This window comes from Tiliqua scincoides, chromosome 3 (genome assembly GCF_035046505.1).
Source record: "Tiliqua scincoides isolate rTilSci1 chromosome 3, rTilSci1.hap2, whole genome shotgun sequence".
NCBI lineage: Eukaryota > Metazoa > Chordata > Lepidosauria > Squamata > Scincidae > Tiliqua > Tiliqua scincoides.
Window position 1 is genome coordinate 87,944,888 of NC_089823.1, and position 20,226 is coordinate 87,965,113.

The window sequence follows — 20,226 nt, forward strand, 5'->3', positions numbered from 1 at the left end:
TGAACAGAACTGAACTGCACCAGAAATGAAGAATTGTAATGCAGCTTAATATTGATCTAACTCACTGGGGCAAATTTCTCCATACTCAAACTGAAATTATCTTATTGGTTGTACTGCGTCAAATGTATGTGGGAGGAATGATCAAGGTACCCAAGCACCTAATCAGGCCTGGCCCGAGTCAGATGGATGCCTAATGTTACAACTTGAACTCTACTCCCTTTTTCTTATTGTTTATTGGTGTGTGCTGTCACCATCTCTCTCTCCTGGTCTGGTTGGTTTATGGGAAAGGTGGTGGAGGAGGTGTTGCAGCAGCAGAAGGATGTGATAGTGTGGTAATGACAAGAACCCTTGGTAGTGATCAGTAGTGTCGTAAGGGCAGGGCGAGGGGCAGTCAGCCCAGGGTGTTAAGTACACCCATTAGAAACACACCACTGAGCAACTGATAGACCTGGCCCCCCCTGGAATCTTGAGTTGGCCAGCTCTACCTTTCACGTTGAGCAGCCTATCCCAGGTGTCTATGCACTGGTGATGGCAATCTCCTCTTCCAGCCTTGGTGGCTCAGTATTTTGCAGTGGCACTGTAGACAGGCTCTCCAGCTCACCCACTATCCCGTCATGCCTTTTTCCTGTTCTGTCTTTGTTCTGTCACGCAATTTTGAAAAAGAGCAGCAGAGCAAGGAAACGGGAAGAATCATTCTGGCCCAAGTCTCTCATGCATTAGCCGCTCTTGCCTCCTTCACACTGAGCAGAGGTGGGAAAATCCCAGCACCTCATTGGTTTCTGGGGCAGGGCGGGGCACAGCTGGAGCAATCTCCCATTATTTGCAGTATTCTTTTATTCTTTTCTCAGCCTCCTCTGTTTGGCAGCCCCATCCACCTCTCCCTTTGCGTAGTCTGAGATTAGCTGGTTGCCCTTTCGGGCTGGATAGGAATTTTTTTTTTTGCTGTTAGTCAGATTGGCCATGAGCTTGCAGGTTTTTTTGCCTACTCCAGACTGGCATAGGGTTTTTAGTGGCTAATATTTTGTTCTTTTTGACTCTCTTTGCACCTTCCATTTCAGTCACTTTAGGCAGGTGTTTTGCAGGCAAGGGAGGCAGGAGTTGGCAGTTCAGTGTCCATCCTGAGGTAAGCAAGGTCAGAGAGTGAGCCAGGACCATTCAGATGATGCTTACAGCCTCAGTGAGGCTGGATGGCAAGCTCTCTGGTTTGGATTTACAAAGGCAACCTCAATTGCTGATGTGGCACTGGTCCTCATGATCAGTGGATTACTTCTCAGTAGAGCAAACCAGGGTACATGCAGAGTAACTGGATTAGAAAGGTATAGAAATAAGTTTGGTCAAAATCAAGAAAAACAATGACAAAGGGAGCAGGCAAATAAACCTAGCAAGTTGAAGAGTGCAGGAAGCTCAGGAAGGGCTAGGGCAAAGGAAATGGCTGAACCACCAAGCCACTTCAAAGGGTACAAGCAGGCTTATATCATATATAATTTCTACAATATTCCCATTCAACATACATCTGTGACAGACCTTCAAGATGGAACTGTTTGGCAAATCAAGTCTTTATGTTAAGATTGCAACCCTGTGTTCTGTTAAGTTGCATACCTGGAATGCAGTTATTCTGGAATAGCCCAACAGAAGTCAGTGGGTATTCTGTAGATAGTTTCCTTCTGATAAATGTATTAAAACTATTGGATCCTTGAAAAGAGCTTATTATTTGCTGTGATTAATCATATATATATTATATACTTCCCTTTTATAGTTTTAAAAAGTTAAGATTTGTATTTTTCCCCCCTACATATCACTTCAGGTTATGTGAGGTGCTTAATCTTGATCCCAGGCATGTCCTGATTGCAGAAGTCATCTTCACAAACATTGGAGGGGCGTCCACAGCTATTGGGGATCCTCCAAATGTGATTATTGTCTCTAAACAGGAGCTGAGAAAGGCGGTATGTACCTCAGTCATTGCGATTTCTTTGTGTTAATGAACAAAATATACAGATGTTTTTCTCTTCTGTAGTATTAATCTGTTCTTTCCAGTGTGCTGAAAAATGAAAGACAATGTCCTGTTCTGGCACTATTACACAGAACCAGTTGTTCTTTTTTCATGCACTGTTTGAAATGGATAATACAATGTCGAAAGCAACCCAGCCCAGCTCATACAGTTATTTCTGGTGTTTATTAATCTGCTTTATTATTAAGTGATGGAAATCATGATTTTTGGAGTTCCTGGCGTGTTCTTTTTTTGTAGCCTCCTGTGACTTTTTTTTGGGTTAGCCATTAGTTAAGCAGGATTTTTAATTTCATTGGAGGTTTGACTGCTTTCTTTCTTTCACTTTTCCTTAATCCTTACATGCACTACTGACATGTTGGCAATTTCATTAAAATGCTGTTCCTTTTAACATTAGATGCTCTGAATTAGTTGCATACATACCAACTGGCTCTTGTACACCAATGATAGGTCATATGTATATCATTGGTATTATAAGTTCTGATTCATTGCATTTACATGGATGCATACTTCCCTTGTCATGTTTTGTCATGTAGCTTTCACATCATGGACATTTCTTGTTTTTCCAGCTATTGCTTTGTATAAATCCAGGAATGTTAACATTTTTCATTTGCTTGAGAATGCTCTGTATTTCCTTTTCAAGGCCTGTGACTTCCCAAGGATTTTGAGTAAGCATCATTTATTCTTTTTGGAAAGTGCTGCCATTGTTGTGGAAATAATTGTTGGTCAATTATTGTATCATGTTCATCCTACCTCATATTTTTTCTGTAGGATCTCTTGCATAGGCTTGTTTGAGAGACTGACCTACATGTGTACATACGCTGGGGAAGGGCCAAAGCTTAGTAACAGAGCAATGCAGTAGGTCCCAGCATCAGTCCCTGCATCTCCCTGTCTCACTGTGTATACTGAGACAGACAGATCAAGGGTCAGATGCAGTATAAGCCTGCTTCCTATGTGAACTGACATGTTGACTATAAACCACGATAGGGGAATACCCTGATTAAGGCCATTTACTGTTACAAAATAGTAGGCAAGGTTTTGCTTTTCTTGAGAACGCTTGGATGGAAGAAGAGTTTTGAAGAACTCAAAAACGTCTTCACTATGTTGTTTTAATTGGTCCTAATGAGGTTTATCCTACTTCACCCTACTTTAGCCTTTGGATTCCCCCCCCCCAATGGACTAATATGACTAAGTTTTTGTGGATTTTAACTATCAAGATCGTGTGAACAATGAGATGGATACGTTTTGCAAAGTAGTACATAAGATGCATTAAAAGATCTTAGGAGTACATCCTAAATTGGTTATGGGTTAGTCATGTGTTTGCATGTGTGTGTGTAAGTGAGTGAGTGACAGAATGTATAAATAGTTCCTGTAGGCCAATCTGATGATAACCAAAGAGACACCTCTTAAAGTGATGTCAGAGGTTATTTAAAACAAACAAAAAAATCATTAAGATGATGAAATCCAATATCTAAGCTACCAGTAGGAAGTAGCCTACTGTATCAAATTGAAATAAAATAATACAAAAGCTGTTGTTTTGTATATTAGTCATCAATTTACTGTGCTTGAGAGAACTCTTTCTTGGGCTCCACCTCATGCTAGGTTGGAAAACACATTCTTCAAAAACCATTTGAATAAATTTTGACTCACCACAATTTATTCATTAAAATGTGATGATAAGGATGCAAGTGACTTAAAATGGAAAAAAAAAATATGTTTCAGCAGTGATTAATAACCCTCCTGACCAGTGCACGAAGGAATGAAAATTGCAGGCTTCCATCTGCATAACTGAGGACATGCCCTTTTTTTGTTTGTTCATAGCTTTTATTGGGAACAGCTATTAAAAAACAAGTTTTTCAGCGTGATCTTCTAAGCTACTGCAGTGCCAGAAACACGTAGATAAGCAGTACCAGGCCCCAAATGTACCTCAAGGGGTTAACCCAACCAGACCTTGGTTGCCAGAGATTGCATCTGGAAGAAATGAAGATTAACCAGAGGAGAGTACTCCTGAACAGGACAAGGCCCTTATTTGGGGGCTCGTGGCAAAGGACTGTAGAAGAGCCCAGGCTGCAGCTTACACTTTTTGGGTTCAACAGACTGCAAGTAGTTGAGTGGACCAATGGCAAGGCAGTTGTGAGGTGTATCTTAGTCACCTGTGGCTCTGGGCTCTGGACATCATGCTATAATGGGGGCTAAGCGAATGGGTATTAAGAGGAGGAACTAGAAGACAGGGATGGGCAAATCCAGCGTGGTTTGACTCGAGTCAAGTCACAAGTGTCTGCCCCAAACTCAAATTGAAAATGAGTCCAAACAGGAACACTTTCAGAGTCACCTGAAGCGTTTTCGCAACTTGAAAAGACTCGAGTCACGAGTCGTTCCCTTTAAAAAGCCAGCCATGGAAAAAAACGGGGCTGCTGCCAGGGTGTGTGTGTGTTGGAGTTCTCTTTAAACACTCCCCTGCTGCCCCATCCATCTGTAAACAAGATGGGAAGAGGTGGGATGGACTGTGAGAGAGCAGGGACAGAAGTGGCAAGAGGGAGGAGGGTCACACACAGCAACTGCAAGATTTACCAGGATGACCCAATCCTTTGCAGCTGTACTTAGAAGTAGTCCCACTGTAGTCAGTCATTCAGTGGAGCTTCCTCCCTAGTAACAACAGAGCTCATAGCAGCCATGCGACTGGAAAGCATGATCATTATGAACCTCTTCCCTACTTCCCTGCCTCCTTTTTCTCTGGGCTTCTCCAACCAATTCTAAGGCAAGAACCTTCTTGGACTCCTCCTCACTCTGTCCTCTCTCATCCAAAGAAAAAAAAACCAGACTGCCCATCCTTCGTCCAATGACCATCAGTTCCTTCAGAGACGGGCAAGGGAGCCCACTTTTCTCTTCCCCACTGGGGGTCTCCAGCCAATTCCAAGGCAAGAACCCCCTTGGTCATCTCCTCCTGCCCTCCCTCATCCAAAGGAAAAAACCAGACTGCCCATCCTTCGTCCAATTGGTTCCTTTAGAGATGGGCAAGAAAACATTAACCCTTCCCTGACTTCTGGCTAGAACTTCATTGCTGCTCACTTAGTCTGAATGATGGCCCCACGAGGCTTTCATGCTACGAAAACAGTACGCAAACACATCAGGCACAGACACACTGAAGTCTGCCTGCGTGGGGATTGAGTGCTGAGTCAGGGTTCCTTGGATCTTGAGGAAGGCCCATTCAGGTGTTTTCCATGCGTCTGACTCCAGTGTACACGAGTAGCAAAAAACACTTTCATGACTCTGATTTGAGTCACCTGACTCGAGTTCCCATCCCTGCTAAAAGAACTATACAGTATTCTCCTCCCTTGACTGTATTGGACATTTGCATCTTGCTAAAATTGTGAATAAATGCTATTGCATTAGTCTCTTTGCTGCAGCCTACACTTTTTGGGAATTCTCTCAACATAAAATGACCCCCTTGGGGCAGTGATGACAATGTTTAAGATTTAAGAGGCAAGAACTACAATGCTATAGTTGCATTCCAAGCTACCGCAGGATGCAATGCGGTAGCAGTATGGGGAGATGGCACTGTTGCCCAACAGTGTGTGCACGTGCTCATGCACTGCCTTCCTGGGTCTGCAAACATTGGGTGGTTATCAAGATCTAGGCAAGCCATAAATACATTTTAAATGGGCTACATCTGTCTGGCTAGGTCACAAATTGTTCAGCCTGTTGTGCCTGCAGTTGGGATTGACCCAGCGTTGAAGAAAGAAGTGAAGTGACACAGGAGTGACACTGCGGTATAGGTTATGGACACAGCATTGCTCATTACAGTTTCTAGAGGCAAAAGCACAGAGCTTTAGGCATAATTAAGGACAGAGGCCCAATCGACTGTCAGTCTGGCTGCTGACTATTATCTGCCAGTCTGACTGCTGGGAGTTAGTCTAGGGTGGCTGGCTAAATATGAAGGGCTGCTGGTATAGGTGAATCAACCCCATGTGCTGAGGGCAGGTATAGTAAGCCAGTAACCCTGAATGGGCTGCCCTTAAGATTCTAACTCCAAGGTCACTTAAGGGTGACCACTTTAAGGGAGTAGGGAAGCAAGATCCTATCTCTACTACCTCCTGCTCTGGTCCATCTCTGATATCTCCACATCCAGCAGATAAGATTCTTGTTGCTGCTGGACAAAAGCACCAGCCTTGGCCTGCTCCTCACTGCTGAATACATGGGCTCAATCCCTCTCCCCCCCCCACCCAAAAAAAATCAGTTGAGAGACCTTTTATTCTAATACAGTGGTTCTCACACAAGTAGCGCCGGAACCCACTTTTTAGAATGAGAATGTGTCAGGACCCACCGGAAGTGATGTTATGACCGGAAGTGACATCATCAACCTGGAAAATTTTTAACAATCCTGTCCACACTTACCCAGGAGCAAATCCCATTTAGTAACATTGTTAAAAGAATATATAGTAGCTTGTTTAAAGTATAGGTCTGTAACATTTTCCCAAATGCAGTCACATCCCATGGTAGCATCAAGTCTAATATATTAGAAATAAAATAGTGAAATGAATGGGGACCCGCCTGAAATTGGCTCATTGTCCCGACCCACAGTTTGAGAAACACTGTTCTAATGCAAACATTCTAATGGAAATAGTTGACTGTTTTGGGATTTGGAACTGAACGTCTTCAGTGCTGTAAAGAGGATGGTCATCACACTGAAGTGTATTCTGAGTTGTCATCAAAGGTTTACTTCTAAATAGCGTAAGTATTTTAGTGTTTTTCAGTGCAGTTTAGTTTGGGACTTTTTATATGCTACTCATACAATGGATGTGTGTAGAAGGGGTAGTCCTGCTCTGGTCCCCTTTGTGCATTTGGCATAATCTTTGGAAGAGCATATGTATGTATGAAGTGTACATCTTTAGGCTATATTCATGAAATTGGGGATCCTACGTATTTAAGGGTTTCCTATTGAACATACAGAGCTTATGCACATATAGTTTGGAACCACAGAACTTCTTTCACATGTTGTACTAAACAAGTCCTGGCAGGCAGTGACAGAACCCGTAATGGGCACAGTCCCTTTTCCCCTCTACAATATGTAGCAATATTACAATAACTGTGATATGTGAAGAGTTCTTTTTTCTGTCATTCTAGCATCAATACCAGTATGTCTTGATGCCTATACCACATTTGTTACTGTAATGCTGGAATCTCAATCTAATTTTATAATACCTTTCAACATTTTCCTAGAAATTTAAACCTAGAGTTGCCAGATGATTACTATTTTTTAATTCAGATGTTTTTATTGCTTTATGCAGGATTGTCCAAAATAGACAATGATGAATAGTGTCACTGTGTACTCATGAATTTTCAACTTCTGTGTCTTGGAGGCTTAAGAGATAGTAACAATTTAACATTTTAGGCTTTACCAACCCTGAGGGGTCATAAAACATTAGACCATAAAGTAAAAATGTCACCTCAGAGCATTTTTCTTGGATAACTTCATAAAGCTGTCAGCAACTTTCAAAAGCTTAACATCCATTTATTTATTTTTGACGCGCTTGTCTAGAACAGTCTGACTTTCTTGGCCTGCTGGAGTTAGCCATATGTGCTATTCTTAATTTCTATTTTCAGAAGAAGTGACAGTGATTGCTGGGTTATATCAATGGATTTAATCACTCACCAAATTAAGCATTTACCTGGTACATTGCCAACTCTGTTCCACTGGAAACAAGAACTGTTTCCTAGTGTTAACAACCACCTCAGGCCACTCCAATCTATTCAAACATTTTGCCCAGCATGGACAGCATGTGCACGTAGCAATCAGCTTATGTGTGTCAGCCCTGCATGAAACAAATTAGCATAATACCTGCAATGTTCACTGTGAATTTCCTAAGAATGTATCCACCTCCTCAATACTGCAGAATTACAAGACGTTTTCTGGCATTTATTAGAACCAAAATTTCAAAGACATAATCCTTTTTAACTTCAAGCCTACCACCAAGGAATTGACTGTTTAGTTCAATCAGTACACAAAATTCAGCTCCACTGCTTGCTTCTTGGCCCTTGTTGCCCCACTTGGGCAATCAGGTCACAATTCTGCTGTTGCAGGTGAAGTCATAATTGACAAAATTCCCCTTGACAAAATACTCTTAAAGAAATAGCCTTCCTGTCAGTGCTTGGACTGTAGACCTAGCAATCCTGTGCTCCTATAGATCAATGCTCCAATTACACTTCAGGGGAGGGGTTGAGGGCTCAATCCTATCCAACTTTCCAGCACTGATGCAGCTATGTCAATGGGAAGCGCACTCTGGTGGAAGGTGGTCACAGAGGCTTCATCAAGATACGGGAATGCTTGTTCCCTGCATTGGTGCTGGAAAGTTGGATAGGTCTGGACCCTGATTTGGCTAAAATTAGAGTGAATTGGGTTTGGGGGCTGAAGACTTGATTAAACTTCCTTACCCTTTTCTATTATAAGTTGAGCACAGCATTCCCATGTTCGTTCGTTCGTTCGTTCGTTCGTTCGTTCGTTCGTTCGTTCGTTCTTTCTTTCTTTCTTTCTTTCTTTCTTTCTTTCTTTCTTTCTTTCTTTCTTTCTTTCTTTCTTTCTTTCTTTCTTTCTTTCTTTCTTTCTTTCTTCTTGCCGACAGTGTGCATCTTTTCTGTGCACCCAAATAGTGTGTGCTCATATGAGATTTTGTTTGTGTCTATCCTATTCCCCTTGGCTTTCCTTTACCCTTCTTTTCATTCTCTCAGGTTCCTATTCCAGTTCTGTCTCTACCTGGTCCCATTTCCTTCATGCAATGTGGCATTGCTTGCTGAGCAGTAGTAGCTTAGATTTTGATGGAGAGAGAAGAGGACTGCTGAGGAGTTCATGAGAAGTGGATCTGGAGTACTTAGAGAGTACACAGGAGTCTTTAAGTACACAGAGACATAATCTGTTTGCCCAAGAGGGTGAAACAAGAAGACTCACCTCTGAGGAAAAATGCATACAGTCAGCCCTTGGCATCCACAGGGTTCAGTTCCCAGGACCCATGGATATCTAAATCCGTGGGTCTGGACCCTCACCTGACCTCCTCATATGACCAGAAGCGCCTTCTGGTCACATTTGGAGGTATTCTGAGGCCCGAAGAGGCTACACATGATCTTTCCAGGCCTCAGAGAGCCACCAGAGGTGTAGTTTTTGGAATACTGAGAGGTCTTCTGAGGACCAAAGAGGCTCTGCGTGACTTCTCCAGGCCTCAAAAAGCCTCCCAGATGCAACTGGAAGGCCCTTCTGGTTGTGTCAGTGAGTTCAAGTGGGTCTGAGCAAATCTGTGGGTTCTGAACCTGCAAATAAAAAGGGCCCACCTGTACCTATCCTGACTTTCAGCAAGCAAAAAGACTGTAATATACAGCCTGAGAAATTTACAGTGGGATGGTGATTTCTCAGTAAATATAGAGGATATATTAAGATAACAGTTAGATAAAGATGGTCAGATATATTAAAGTGTGTATGTATTAATTTATTTATTGTGGTTCACAATTAACTAGCATTATTATCAGACGGAACATACCTAGATCCAGGTCTACAGAGCTTGTGTCTTGAGTACACTTCTGTACTGCAGCGAGTCATGGACTCTTCGCTCACAACAGGAGAGGAAACTGAACGCTTTCCACATGCGCTGCCTCCGGCGCATCCTCGGCATCACCTGGCAGGACAAAGTTCCAAACAACACAGTCCTGGAACGAGCTGGAATCCCTAGCATGTATGCACTGCTGAAACAGAGACGCCTGCGTTGGCTTGGCCATGTTGTGAGAATGAGCGATGGTCGAATCCCAAAGGATCTCCTCTATGGAGAACTCGTGCAGGGAAAGCGCCCTACAGGTAGACCACAGCTGCGATACAAGGACATCTGCAAGAGGGATCTGAAGGCCTTAGGAATGGACCTTAACAAATGGGAAACCCTGGCCTCTGAGCGGCCCGCTTGGAGGCAGGCTGTGCAGCATGGCCTTTCCCAGTTTGAAGAGACACTTGGTCAACAGACTGAGGCAAAGAGGCAAAGAAGGAAGGCCCATAGCCAGGGAGACACACCAAGGACAGACTACTTTTGCTCCCAGTGTGGAAGGAATTGTCACTCCCAAATTGACCTCTTCAGCCACACTAGACGCTGTTCCAGAACCACTTTTCAGAGCGCAATACCATAGTCTCCTGAGACTGAAGGATGCCAATGAATGAACGAGCATTATTATTTTATTAGGTTATTTTAAAGTAGACATCTATGTTTTCCTATATTTGACCCCTCTATAAGTTACACTTGAGGCTTATGCCACATTTAGAGCACAATCCTGTCTTCCACCATCTTCTGCCATGTATCTGTGCTGACAAAGCACACACTGCATGAAATGTGCATGCAAGTGTGTGTATGAGAGAGAGAGAGAGAGAGAGAGAGAGAGAGAGAGAGAGAGAGAGAGAGAGACCAGGTGGCCTGGGAGAGATAGGTAAAAAGTTTTCTTTCTTACCTCCTGGTAGGTTGCCAATGGGTCTCCTTGGACCTATGCTGCTGTTTTGCTGGTGGAAGTCCAAGTGTAGGCAGGGGGTTTATTGGACTGGAAAAACAGAGATAGCGTCATGGCACACACTGCCACTGCCAGGATCTATCTCCTTGAGCCCCTAGACCTGCGGTTTTCAAACTGTCCCGGAGTTTGAAACCTGCAGTAAGTCTTTGCGGGGTTGGGGGGGGGAGGCATTGGGTCTGGGGGAAGGCAGTGACATGATCCCCAGGACTGCGCCGTTCAGGGGGCTGCAGGGACTGGGTTGATTGCTCCACTTTCCCTGCTGCTGACCTGGGGAGCCCTGCAGAGGCTTGCGCAGGGCTCCTCGCACCCCCAGGGTGCTGCTGCAGGGACTGGTGAGTGCACCCCAGTCCCTGCAGCCCCATCAGAAGCAAAAGTGGAGTGATCACACTCTGCTTTCAGTTTAGTGGAGTTGGGCGCGATTGCCCCACTTTGGAAGCCTCGGGGAGCCCTGCGTACAGCTGCGCAGAGCTCTCCACACCTCCGGGAGGCTGCAGGAGGCTATGGTAAGTGCAGCCAAGACCCTGCAGCCCCCTTAGCGGGGCGATCCTGGGGATCACGCTGCTGCCTCCTCCTTGCCTCCTGGCTGCCCCTGCCCCTTAAGGGCAAAGAGGCCACAGCCCTCAGGCTGGGGAGTCGCAACGCCCCAGTCTTGAAAACCTCTGCCCTAGACTGTCACTGCCTTCCTTGCTTCCTGCCCTGAACCACCCCCGAACCATCCACTACCTGCCAGTGGCTCCAATATGCATGAGAGTGGCAAGACAGTTTCACCACCAAGACAGTTGCACTACTATTAGAGAATTTATGGCAGCAGATTTATAGATGCAGTGTTGTAGACCCTCTATAGGACTGGACTATCACTCATAAATTGAATCTGACCCATTTGGTATCCTAGCCAAAGGGGGTTAAGTTTAGTTGAGTTGTACCTTGACCAGAGTCTCTAGAATTCCTGTCTTCCCCTCCGACCTGCCATTGCACACAACATTGTTCAGTTGTCAACTGACCAGAAAAAAAGTTATCTAGGCCAGTTTTTACAAAATTAAGAGACAAGGACAGTTTTCCTCCTTGGCTATTTTTTAACTGTATGTCTTAGACAGTTTTTTACTGGGCTGCACACCCAGATCCACCAGTAATCACAAAGTAATGGTCCCTACACTTAGTTTCAATCTCTGGAATTGCTCTGGGTTCTATTCCCAGCAGGGATTGAAATCCCTTGATGGCTGATACAATATTAAAATCCCAAACAATCTTGAGAAACTGCAAAACTGGGTTGACAATTCAACAAAGATTACCAAAGTTCTACACACAAGGAAGAAGAACTGAGGACTTGATTGAGTGCGACGGATTTCATTTGGAAAATTTCTATGCACAGACTGTTTTCAATAGGAGAATACCAAGTATGTGCTTGGCATTCCCACTGAACTCGAGAGGCATTAAAGTAGTGCTGAGCACTGCAGAATGTTTGGCTTGAAATTCAGCTGTGAGAGAAATTCGGAGGGCATGCAGAACTGAGGAGATTGAATGAGATGAGAATTTCTGCAAAAGTTTTGAGGTGCATGCCTGACTATTAGTTGTCAGTGGCAGCTGTTCATTTCTTTAGGAATCTTTCTCGCTACCACTGTGATAGTGGTAGAACTCATCTCACTAGCTGGTTTATGACCCCTCTCCCCCCCCCCCCGACAAGCCCCCTGCGTTTTTTACCACCTGTGAATGAATGGAAAAAATGAGAGACTGCTTGGGTCATTCCTGCGTAAAAGTGTAAATGTTTCCTGGATTATATTCTGAATTCATGAGTACAAAAAGAAAAATAAACAATTGCACTATTGTGCTGCTAAGAAGACACTACAATAATAGTAGATGGCAATCTATGCTGGAAACTGATTTTTACTGATTAACCATGTTGCATTGATTTTACTTCAACTGTATTTTTATTCTTAGGGAATTGAATTTGCGGCATTTACAGGACACATGTTTGTTGGGATCTGTCTTGTGCTTCTGGTCTCCTTCCCTTTCCTAAGGCTTCTCTACTGGAACAAAAAGCTTTACAACAAAGAGCCAAGTGAAATTGTTGGTAAGTTTAAAGCAGGAAGTTCTAGAGTTGAATAAATTAGTTATAGATCTGAATAAATATACATGTCATATGAAAGTGAACAATGCATCTAAATACCATTTGCAAGGGATCAATGGTAGGAAAGTATCTCTTTCTCTCCTGCTTGTGCATCCCTAGCCACTGGTGGGAAACTGTACTATGTGCCCATTGAGGTGACTATAATTAAGGTTTTGAAATGTTCTGTAGTACTTTATGCAGATTTCTTGTGTTCACAAAATATTTGCAAGAGGTTGGCTTCAATTCTCAAATTTTCCTGTAACAGCCTTTTTTAATTGGGGGGGGGGGGGTGAACATTTTTTTCAGTCTGTGCCTTCCAATCTCTTCTAGTAACACTATAAAAACACACAACAAGCCAGCACCTGACTGCATAATAGCCTGTTGTTTGACATATAATAGTCAGCTATTTCACAGGCAACTTTAAAAAGGGTTTACTCCTAGGGGCCAATTTGCACAATCTCCAGGTTAGAAACAATGCTTGCATAGAAGGTGATGGGCCTGAACATCACCTTTCTCACAAAGAGGATGTTATATGAGATGTGGAGTGTGTGAGTGCATTCATGTAAGCAGTGCCCCAAGTTTCCGTGCTTCAGTCCATTTATGACACAGTCCTATGCCTGCCTATTCAGGAATAGTACTCCCATTGTGTTCAATAGGGCTTATTCCTAGGAAAATGCATATAGGGTTGCATTTTAGAAGAACTGGAGTGTCAGAAGACATTGCCTGCTGTGTGGTACTGATAAGATTTATGTAGGCTAACTGTATTTTGATGTGATAGGGAGTACTTTCTTCATGAAATGTCTCATGTGCAGATGTGTATTTTATTTAGCTATCTGTACCCATGTACAACAGAGATTTTAAGAAACGTCTCTCAGGCCCAACTTTCCAGCACTGACATAAGCTGTGCCAATGGGGCATGTGCTGCTTCATGCAGCAGTCATGGAAGCCTTTTCAAAGTAAGGGAATGTTTGTTCCATTACCTCAGAGCTGCCCTTACCTTGGTGCTGAAAAGATTGCGCCCTCAGTTACTTAGGAATGTGGCAAGGGGCTAGATCCTAAATGTACTTCTTGAAAGCATGTTCCCTCTTGATAGCAACGGGAAGTTGAACTTTTCCAAACCTTGGGGTAGCTTGAGGTATTTACTGAAATAAGAAATTGTAGAATCCACTGTTATTTAGGCCTCAGTGTAATCAGCCATATAGAAATGTAGACTTTAACCAGCCAAAAATTTGCAACCCTTCATAAAACAAGCATATTCAGCCTTGCAATTGCACTTGCTGTCTATGGTGCTCTCCTGCCTATTATTGTTGGATGCAGCAGTTCTCATAATTAGTAAACCATGTTCTTTTTTCTATAATCAGAGCAGCTATGTCATGATGAAGCTAATCAGCACCTAATCAATAAAAAGCAAATGCTAAAGTACTAGTTCTATTAACATTTTCTGTGAAATGGGATGAGAGAGGTGATCAAAGAACATTTCATTAAAAGAGAACTGAAGTAATTTGGCTTTGGAGAAGTAACAGAATGTGTGCAAGATGTCTTAATGGGTCTTTTCGATCCCTAATTGCCATGGTTATGTGATAACCTTCAGTGGATTGTTTGAAGCAGCTGTTTCAATCAACGCAGTGTCTGCCATGTTGCCCTCTGATTACCAATCAAACAAGCACTGTACATATATAAAAAGCACCAGTTTACTGCTCGCCACGTCTTTGATTTCCTTGCTTGTCATATCTGTTTGAGTATCTTGTGTTGCTGTTCAGCTGCATAAATTAGAGTGAATTCACAAACCTGATCTTTTTATTGTAATGAGACTGCTTGCAGTCCAAAGGGGATATTCATACGCACTTTCAAAAAATTTACTGTTTATTGAAATTTTTGTGAACTACTACCGAGTTGCCTAATGAATCCCCATCGCACACACAAGCTACACTCTCATCGTTCTTCCTCCCTCCTACATCAAGCAATTTTAATAATTGTAATGATGCATATATCTAAACAAACAGAAAGAGGGAAGACCCACAAATGTTATAGTGGTGGAATAGTTTTCTGTGTCACAGGATAATGTAATCTTTCAGAGAGATGTTCTCTTCCTTTTAGATTTTTTTAAAAGTTGCTGGTCATATGTTGCAGACTTGTGATTGTGCTCAGATGATAGTCTGCTATTCTGCAGTCTTTTTTTTTTTTAAATCAGGAATTGCTGCAGAATTATTCTTTTCCTATATCTATATTGAATTATTCACCAGATCAAGATAAATGTGTTTATTCATCATGAGGTGATTAAAATATTTTTTCCTCGACATTGCGTAAAAATGATATTGTGAATCTTCTCCTTCCAAAAACTAGGGGCAGGCAATGGAGTTGTAAAGCCCTATATAGCATACACCAGAAGGGCAGTCTCTTCCCATATGAATTTGACCTGCCCCCCCCCCAAAGGACCTGTGATGGAAACCTAAGAACAGTCCTGCTGGATGAGGCCATAGACCTATCTAGTCCAGCTTCCTATATCTCACAGCGGCCCACCAAATGCCCCAGGGAGCACACCAGATAACAAGAGACCTGCATCCTGGTGCCCTCCCTTGCACTGGCATTCTGACATAGCCCATTTCTAAAATCAGAAGGCTGCACATACACATTATGACTTGTAACCCGTAATGGATTTTTCCTCCAGAAATTGGTCCAATCCGCTTTTAAAGGCATCTAGGTCAGATGCCATCACCACATCCTGTGGCAAGGAATTCCACAGACCTACCACACGCTGAGTAAAGAAATATTTACTTTTGTCTGTCCTAACTCTCCCAACACTCAATTTTAGTGGATGTCCCCTGGTTCTGGTGTTATGTGAGAGTCTAAAGAGCATCTCTCTATCCACTCTATCCTTCCTGTGCATAATTTTGTATGTCTCAATCATGTCCCCCCTCAGGTGCCTCTTTTCTAGGCTGAAGAGGCCCAAACGCGGTACCCTTTCCTCATAAGGAAGGTGCCTCAGCCTAATCATCTTAGTCGCTCTCTTTTGCACCTTTTCCATTCCTCTTTGTCCTTTTTGAGATGTGGTGACCAGAACTGGACACAATCCTCCAGGTGTGGCCTTACCATTGTTTGGTACAATGGCATTACAATATTAGCCGTTTTGTTCTCAATACCTTTTCTAATGATCCCAAGCATTCTCCCAGTTTGGAGATCCTTCTGGAGCTCCTCACAATCGCTTCTGGTCTTCACCACTCAGAAAAGTTTGGTGTCGTCTGCAAACTGTCATCTGAAACTCTCTGCTCAACTCTTTCTCCAGGTCATTTATGAACAGGTTGAAAAGCGCAGGTCCCAGGACAGATCCTTGGGGCACACCACTTTTCACCTCTCTCTGTTGTAAAAGTATAAAAAAGCACCTGTATAAAAAGTAACTGTGATGGGTACCATCATCTCTGCAGTTGACTGTGACTTGTGACAAGGCCTTTTCTGTTGTGGCATGCAGCTTATGGGATTACATTCCTGTAAAATGAGGACTGCACCCACACTATTAATATTCTGTAAGGATCCAAAGACTATTTTACTCCAACAAACTTTTAGTTGATAGACACTTTATTATTGGTGATGTTTTAAATGCTTTGGTTTGGTTTGTTGTATGATCTTTTTCTGTTGTTGAGGTAATGCTGCTAAACGGCTGTTCTGTGCTGTTTTGATAGCTTGCTGCATTAGTTTTTTATCTATATGTTGAATATTTAATTATTATATTTTATTTTTATGTTGTGACTTAATTTATACTGCCATAAGCTGCACTTAGCTTTCCCATCAGGGTAAGGCAGATTTTACACGAATAGGATTAAAAGGTCACATGTGATGTCTGTAAGAAATCTAAAAACCTAGTAGTAGTAGTAGTAGTAGTAGTAGTTGTTGTTGTTAACAGTATTTACATACCGCTTTTCAACAATACCGCTTTTTGGCTCCCTATCCCCAAAGGGTTCACAATCTAAAAAGATGCAAAGGAACACCAGCAGACAGCCACTAGAAAAGATACTGCTGGGGTGAGGAGGGCCAGTTACTCTTCCCCTGCTAAATAAAAGAGAAGCACTCCTTGAAAAAGTGCCTCTTACCTAGTTAAGCAGGGGTTGATGTAAATGTACGTATATGTATTTTTTAATACGGATATGTATGTATATGTGTTTTGCATTAGATGTATATGTATTTTTGGGGGGTGGGTGGGCTTTTGTTGATGTAAATGCACCAGGCAGATTGGAAAAATAGCTAAAAGCAAACTCTTAATTTTTGCATGAACTAAGCCAGTGGTTCTCATGCATTTAGCTCCGGGACCCACTTTTTAGAATGAGAATCTGTCAGGACCCACCGGAAGTGATGTCATGACCAGAAATGACATCATCAAGCAGGAAAATTTTTAACAATCCTAGGCTACAATCCTACCTACACTTACCCAGGAGTAAGTTCCATTGACTATCATTGTTAAAAGAATATACATAGTAACCTGTTAAAAGTACTGGTCTGAAACATTTCTCCAGATGCAATCACATACCATGGTAGCATCAAGTCTAATCTATTAAAAATAAAGTATTGAAATGAATGGGGACCCACCTGAAATTGGCTCATGACCCACCTAGTGGGTCCCAACCCACAGTTTAAGAAACGCTGAACTAAGCAATTCTAAACAGACTAATTGTGGAACAAGTATCATTAAATTTAATGGGACCTGAGTAAATGCTTTTAGGTTTGTGCTGTACAACATATGTCAAGTCCTGCTAAAATTAATGAACTTTAAATAAATGTTCTGATTTTCCCACTTAAATGTTCTTGTTTGACTGAAGTCTGCAGAGTTGCAAATCGATATAAGAAACTGGTACTATCTTAGTTCAGATGTCTTTTTACTTCCTGCATTGTTTAGCTGCCTTAGTACCCAGATAATGATTTTGTCTCTTCTGTACATTTTTTTCTCTATGATGTCTTCAAATTCCTTGAGGAATACATAGTCGTCTTTTGAAGGATAACAACTTGTCTCTTGCCAGAAGGACAACAAAACAGCTTTGGGGACTTTTCAGATTTCATCCTAATTCTGTCACAGATAAAAATAATATTGTGACAAACTGGGACACATGAACATTCACTGAGTAAATGTGTGTGAAATTGGACAGAGGAGAAGTGTCATCCAAGCACAGTTCCCCTGATCCTTTTAGGGACAATCCTCCTCATCAGTCAAAGCTTCCTCCTTTAAGTCTCTTCCAGATAGAGGTTGGGGCCTTCAGGACTCCCTGTTGCCACCCAGGCAACATGAGGGCAGTGTTTATTTGCTACCCACCTAGTAGAGGGAGGCTTGAGAAAAGGTAGGGTTATCTTGACCCCTATTTTTCTCTACTATTTATAGACATTGTATTTTAGCAATTCACAGCATAATTTGCCTTAAGCTCTTCTTCATCTTCTTCTATTTATATACTGCTTTTAAAAGTTTACTGTATTTTTAGTACCATATTTTAAAGTGAAAAGTTATCCTAAAGAGATAAAATTGCTGTTAATATCTGCTAACAATCTGCTATTAGTTAAATAATATAGCAATAATTTTATAATGTGTAATCATCAAATCAGACAATTTGTATATTTTCATTATCTGAGATTTAAAACTGTTAAGTTAAATTACATACGGTGTAATCAAGCATTTTTGTTAGAACTGGGAGAAGAGAGAACTAAGTTCATATCACTGCTTAGTTATGAAACTGACCTTGACCAGTCACTGCGGGCACAATTCTAACTTGTGCTGGAACAGTCAAGCAAAGAGGCTTGTGCTGTATCCAGTGCAGGATAGGGACCAGAAGCAAGGGCTTTTCCCCTTACCCCTGGATAAGGGCCGCTGGCCCTTATGGGTCTCCTCGGACTTGTGTCACCTCTTGAAGTGGCACAAGTCTGAGGAGAGCAGAGCAGCTTCAAGCCGCTCCATTCTCCTTGGGAACGGGGGTTGGGATCTGGCATAACCGCTAGATCCCAGCCCCACCTCCTGCTCCCTGCCTGCCCGCTCTCCCCTGCCAAGGAATGCATCCCCCTGCCTACCTTTTCCTCTTGCATCAGCCTAGCCATGCCGATGCATGTCCAAGAGAGGAAGCTGCCGTGGAGGCTTGTTTCAGCCTCCGCAGGCCGGTGCTTCTCGGATCGCTGGGCTGGTGCAAGGGACGTGCGTCGGTCCAAGGGCACATTTAGATTGCGCCCTGCCTCTGTTTAAGCCCCCCCCCCCCCGGAATTTTGTGAACATAAAATGGATGGGAAAAGCATCAAATAAGTCACTTTGAACTGCTTAGAAGAAAGTTAGGCTAAAAATGTATTAAATAAAAATTTCTGGTTAAAAATGTTTTGGTAGTATCTTCGGAAAAGAATTTTGCTTGAGACCATCCTAGACAGATGCTGCCATTTGGAATAGACAGTTATGTGCTTGGCGGACCATGAGAGAGAGAGAGAGAGAGACAGTACTAATTTTACTTCAGGAATTTAAACTGTACAGATAACTGATCACACCTGTGGTCTACTTTTCTGAGCAATATAACATCTGTGAAGGAAATCTTGAATAAAATGCTGTCCTCTAGAAGGGGACAAGGACCCCTCTGTGTGTTTCTTTTCCAGACATCATCTTTTTTGCATGAGTAGACCACTTGTGTGGTTATTGTATTTCATGATTAAACCAGCTGTATCAACATCTGCACCAGCTCACTTTATCAGGCAACTTCTTCTGTCTTGTATCTTCAGGTATATTGGAATGAATCATAGTTCGAATACTTTGGGTATGATCCCTAAGATGCCATGTCTTATGCAAAATCCTCTCTGATAGTGATAAAACTCATATAGGTGTTTTTAAATTGCAGTACAGATCCCTGTAATTGCAACCTTTGTTGATGCATTAGAATTTTTATTGTGAAATATTCATTTATTGGGCTATATTGCTCAAATAATTTTTGAGCCCTTTTCCCCACTTGTCTTATTCTTCTTAATAGAGTATGAAATCTATCAGGTTCAGATGACTGGTCACAGCAATCATTCCTTTCTTAACGTCAGTGGTTATTTAATTGCACAAACATTTTTACCAGAGTGAAAAATAGATCTCTGTTTCCAAAATGAGTATAATGAACTGTAGAGAGATTTCTTTTTCTCTAGGCAGTTGCCAAAGTATAAGCTTATACTTTAATGAAAAGTTGTGGTTAACTTGATTTTGGAAATGTTGTGACCTGGAAGTATGACACTCTGAGTTACAATTTCTAGGTGGAGAATAAATTATTTTGATAGATTTCAAAGCTGGTGCAATTTGCTCAGCAACAAATTACATTGTCAAGATTTTAGTTGAGTGAAGAGCAGTAATTTATGGTATTGAACTTCCTCTGCTGATGATGTAAAATGACACAAAATATAAACTACTCTTGTGCATATCAGTGATCAGCAGACACAGAGGTGGTATTACAAACTGGCTGCTTTTATCTATATTACAGCATATTTCCCATCTGAGTTCAGAACTCCATGGCAGTAGGCCTCAGATGCTGGATAGCGAGTAACATCCTTTAAGTTCAAATAGACAAGGAATATTGAATTACTGACCCAATTTCTACCATATTATATT

The 20,226-nt window shown here is 42.2% G+C and overlaps 1 protein-coding gene across 1 annotated transcript in view; it reads left to right on the forward strand.

Moving 5' to 3' along the window:
- The window catches only part of OCA2 (OCA2 melanosomal transmembrane protein), a 173,540-nt gene that overhangs the window by 66,106 nt on the left and 87,208 nt on the right, over nt 1–20,226 (forward strand). Inside the window, exons 13-14 of the mRNA XM_066621921.1 lie at nt 1,805–1,943; nt 12,470–12,602. Coding sequence (XP_066478018.1) covers nt 1,805–1,943; nt 12,470–12,602 — 272 coding nt within the window. The remainder of the gene's footprint in view (nt 1–1,804; nt 1,944–12,469; nt 12,603–20,226) is intronic.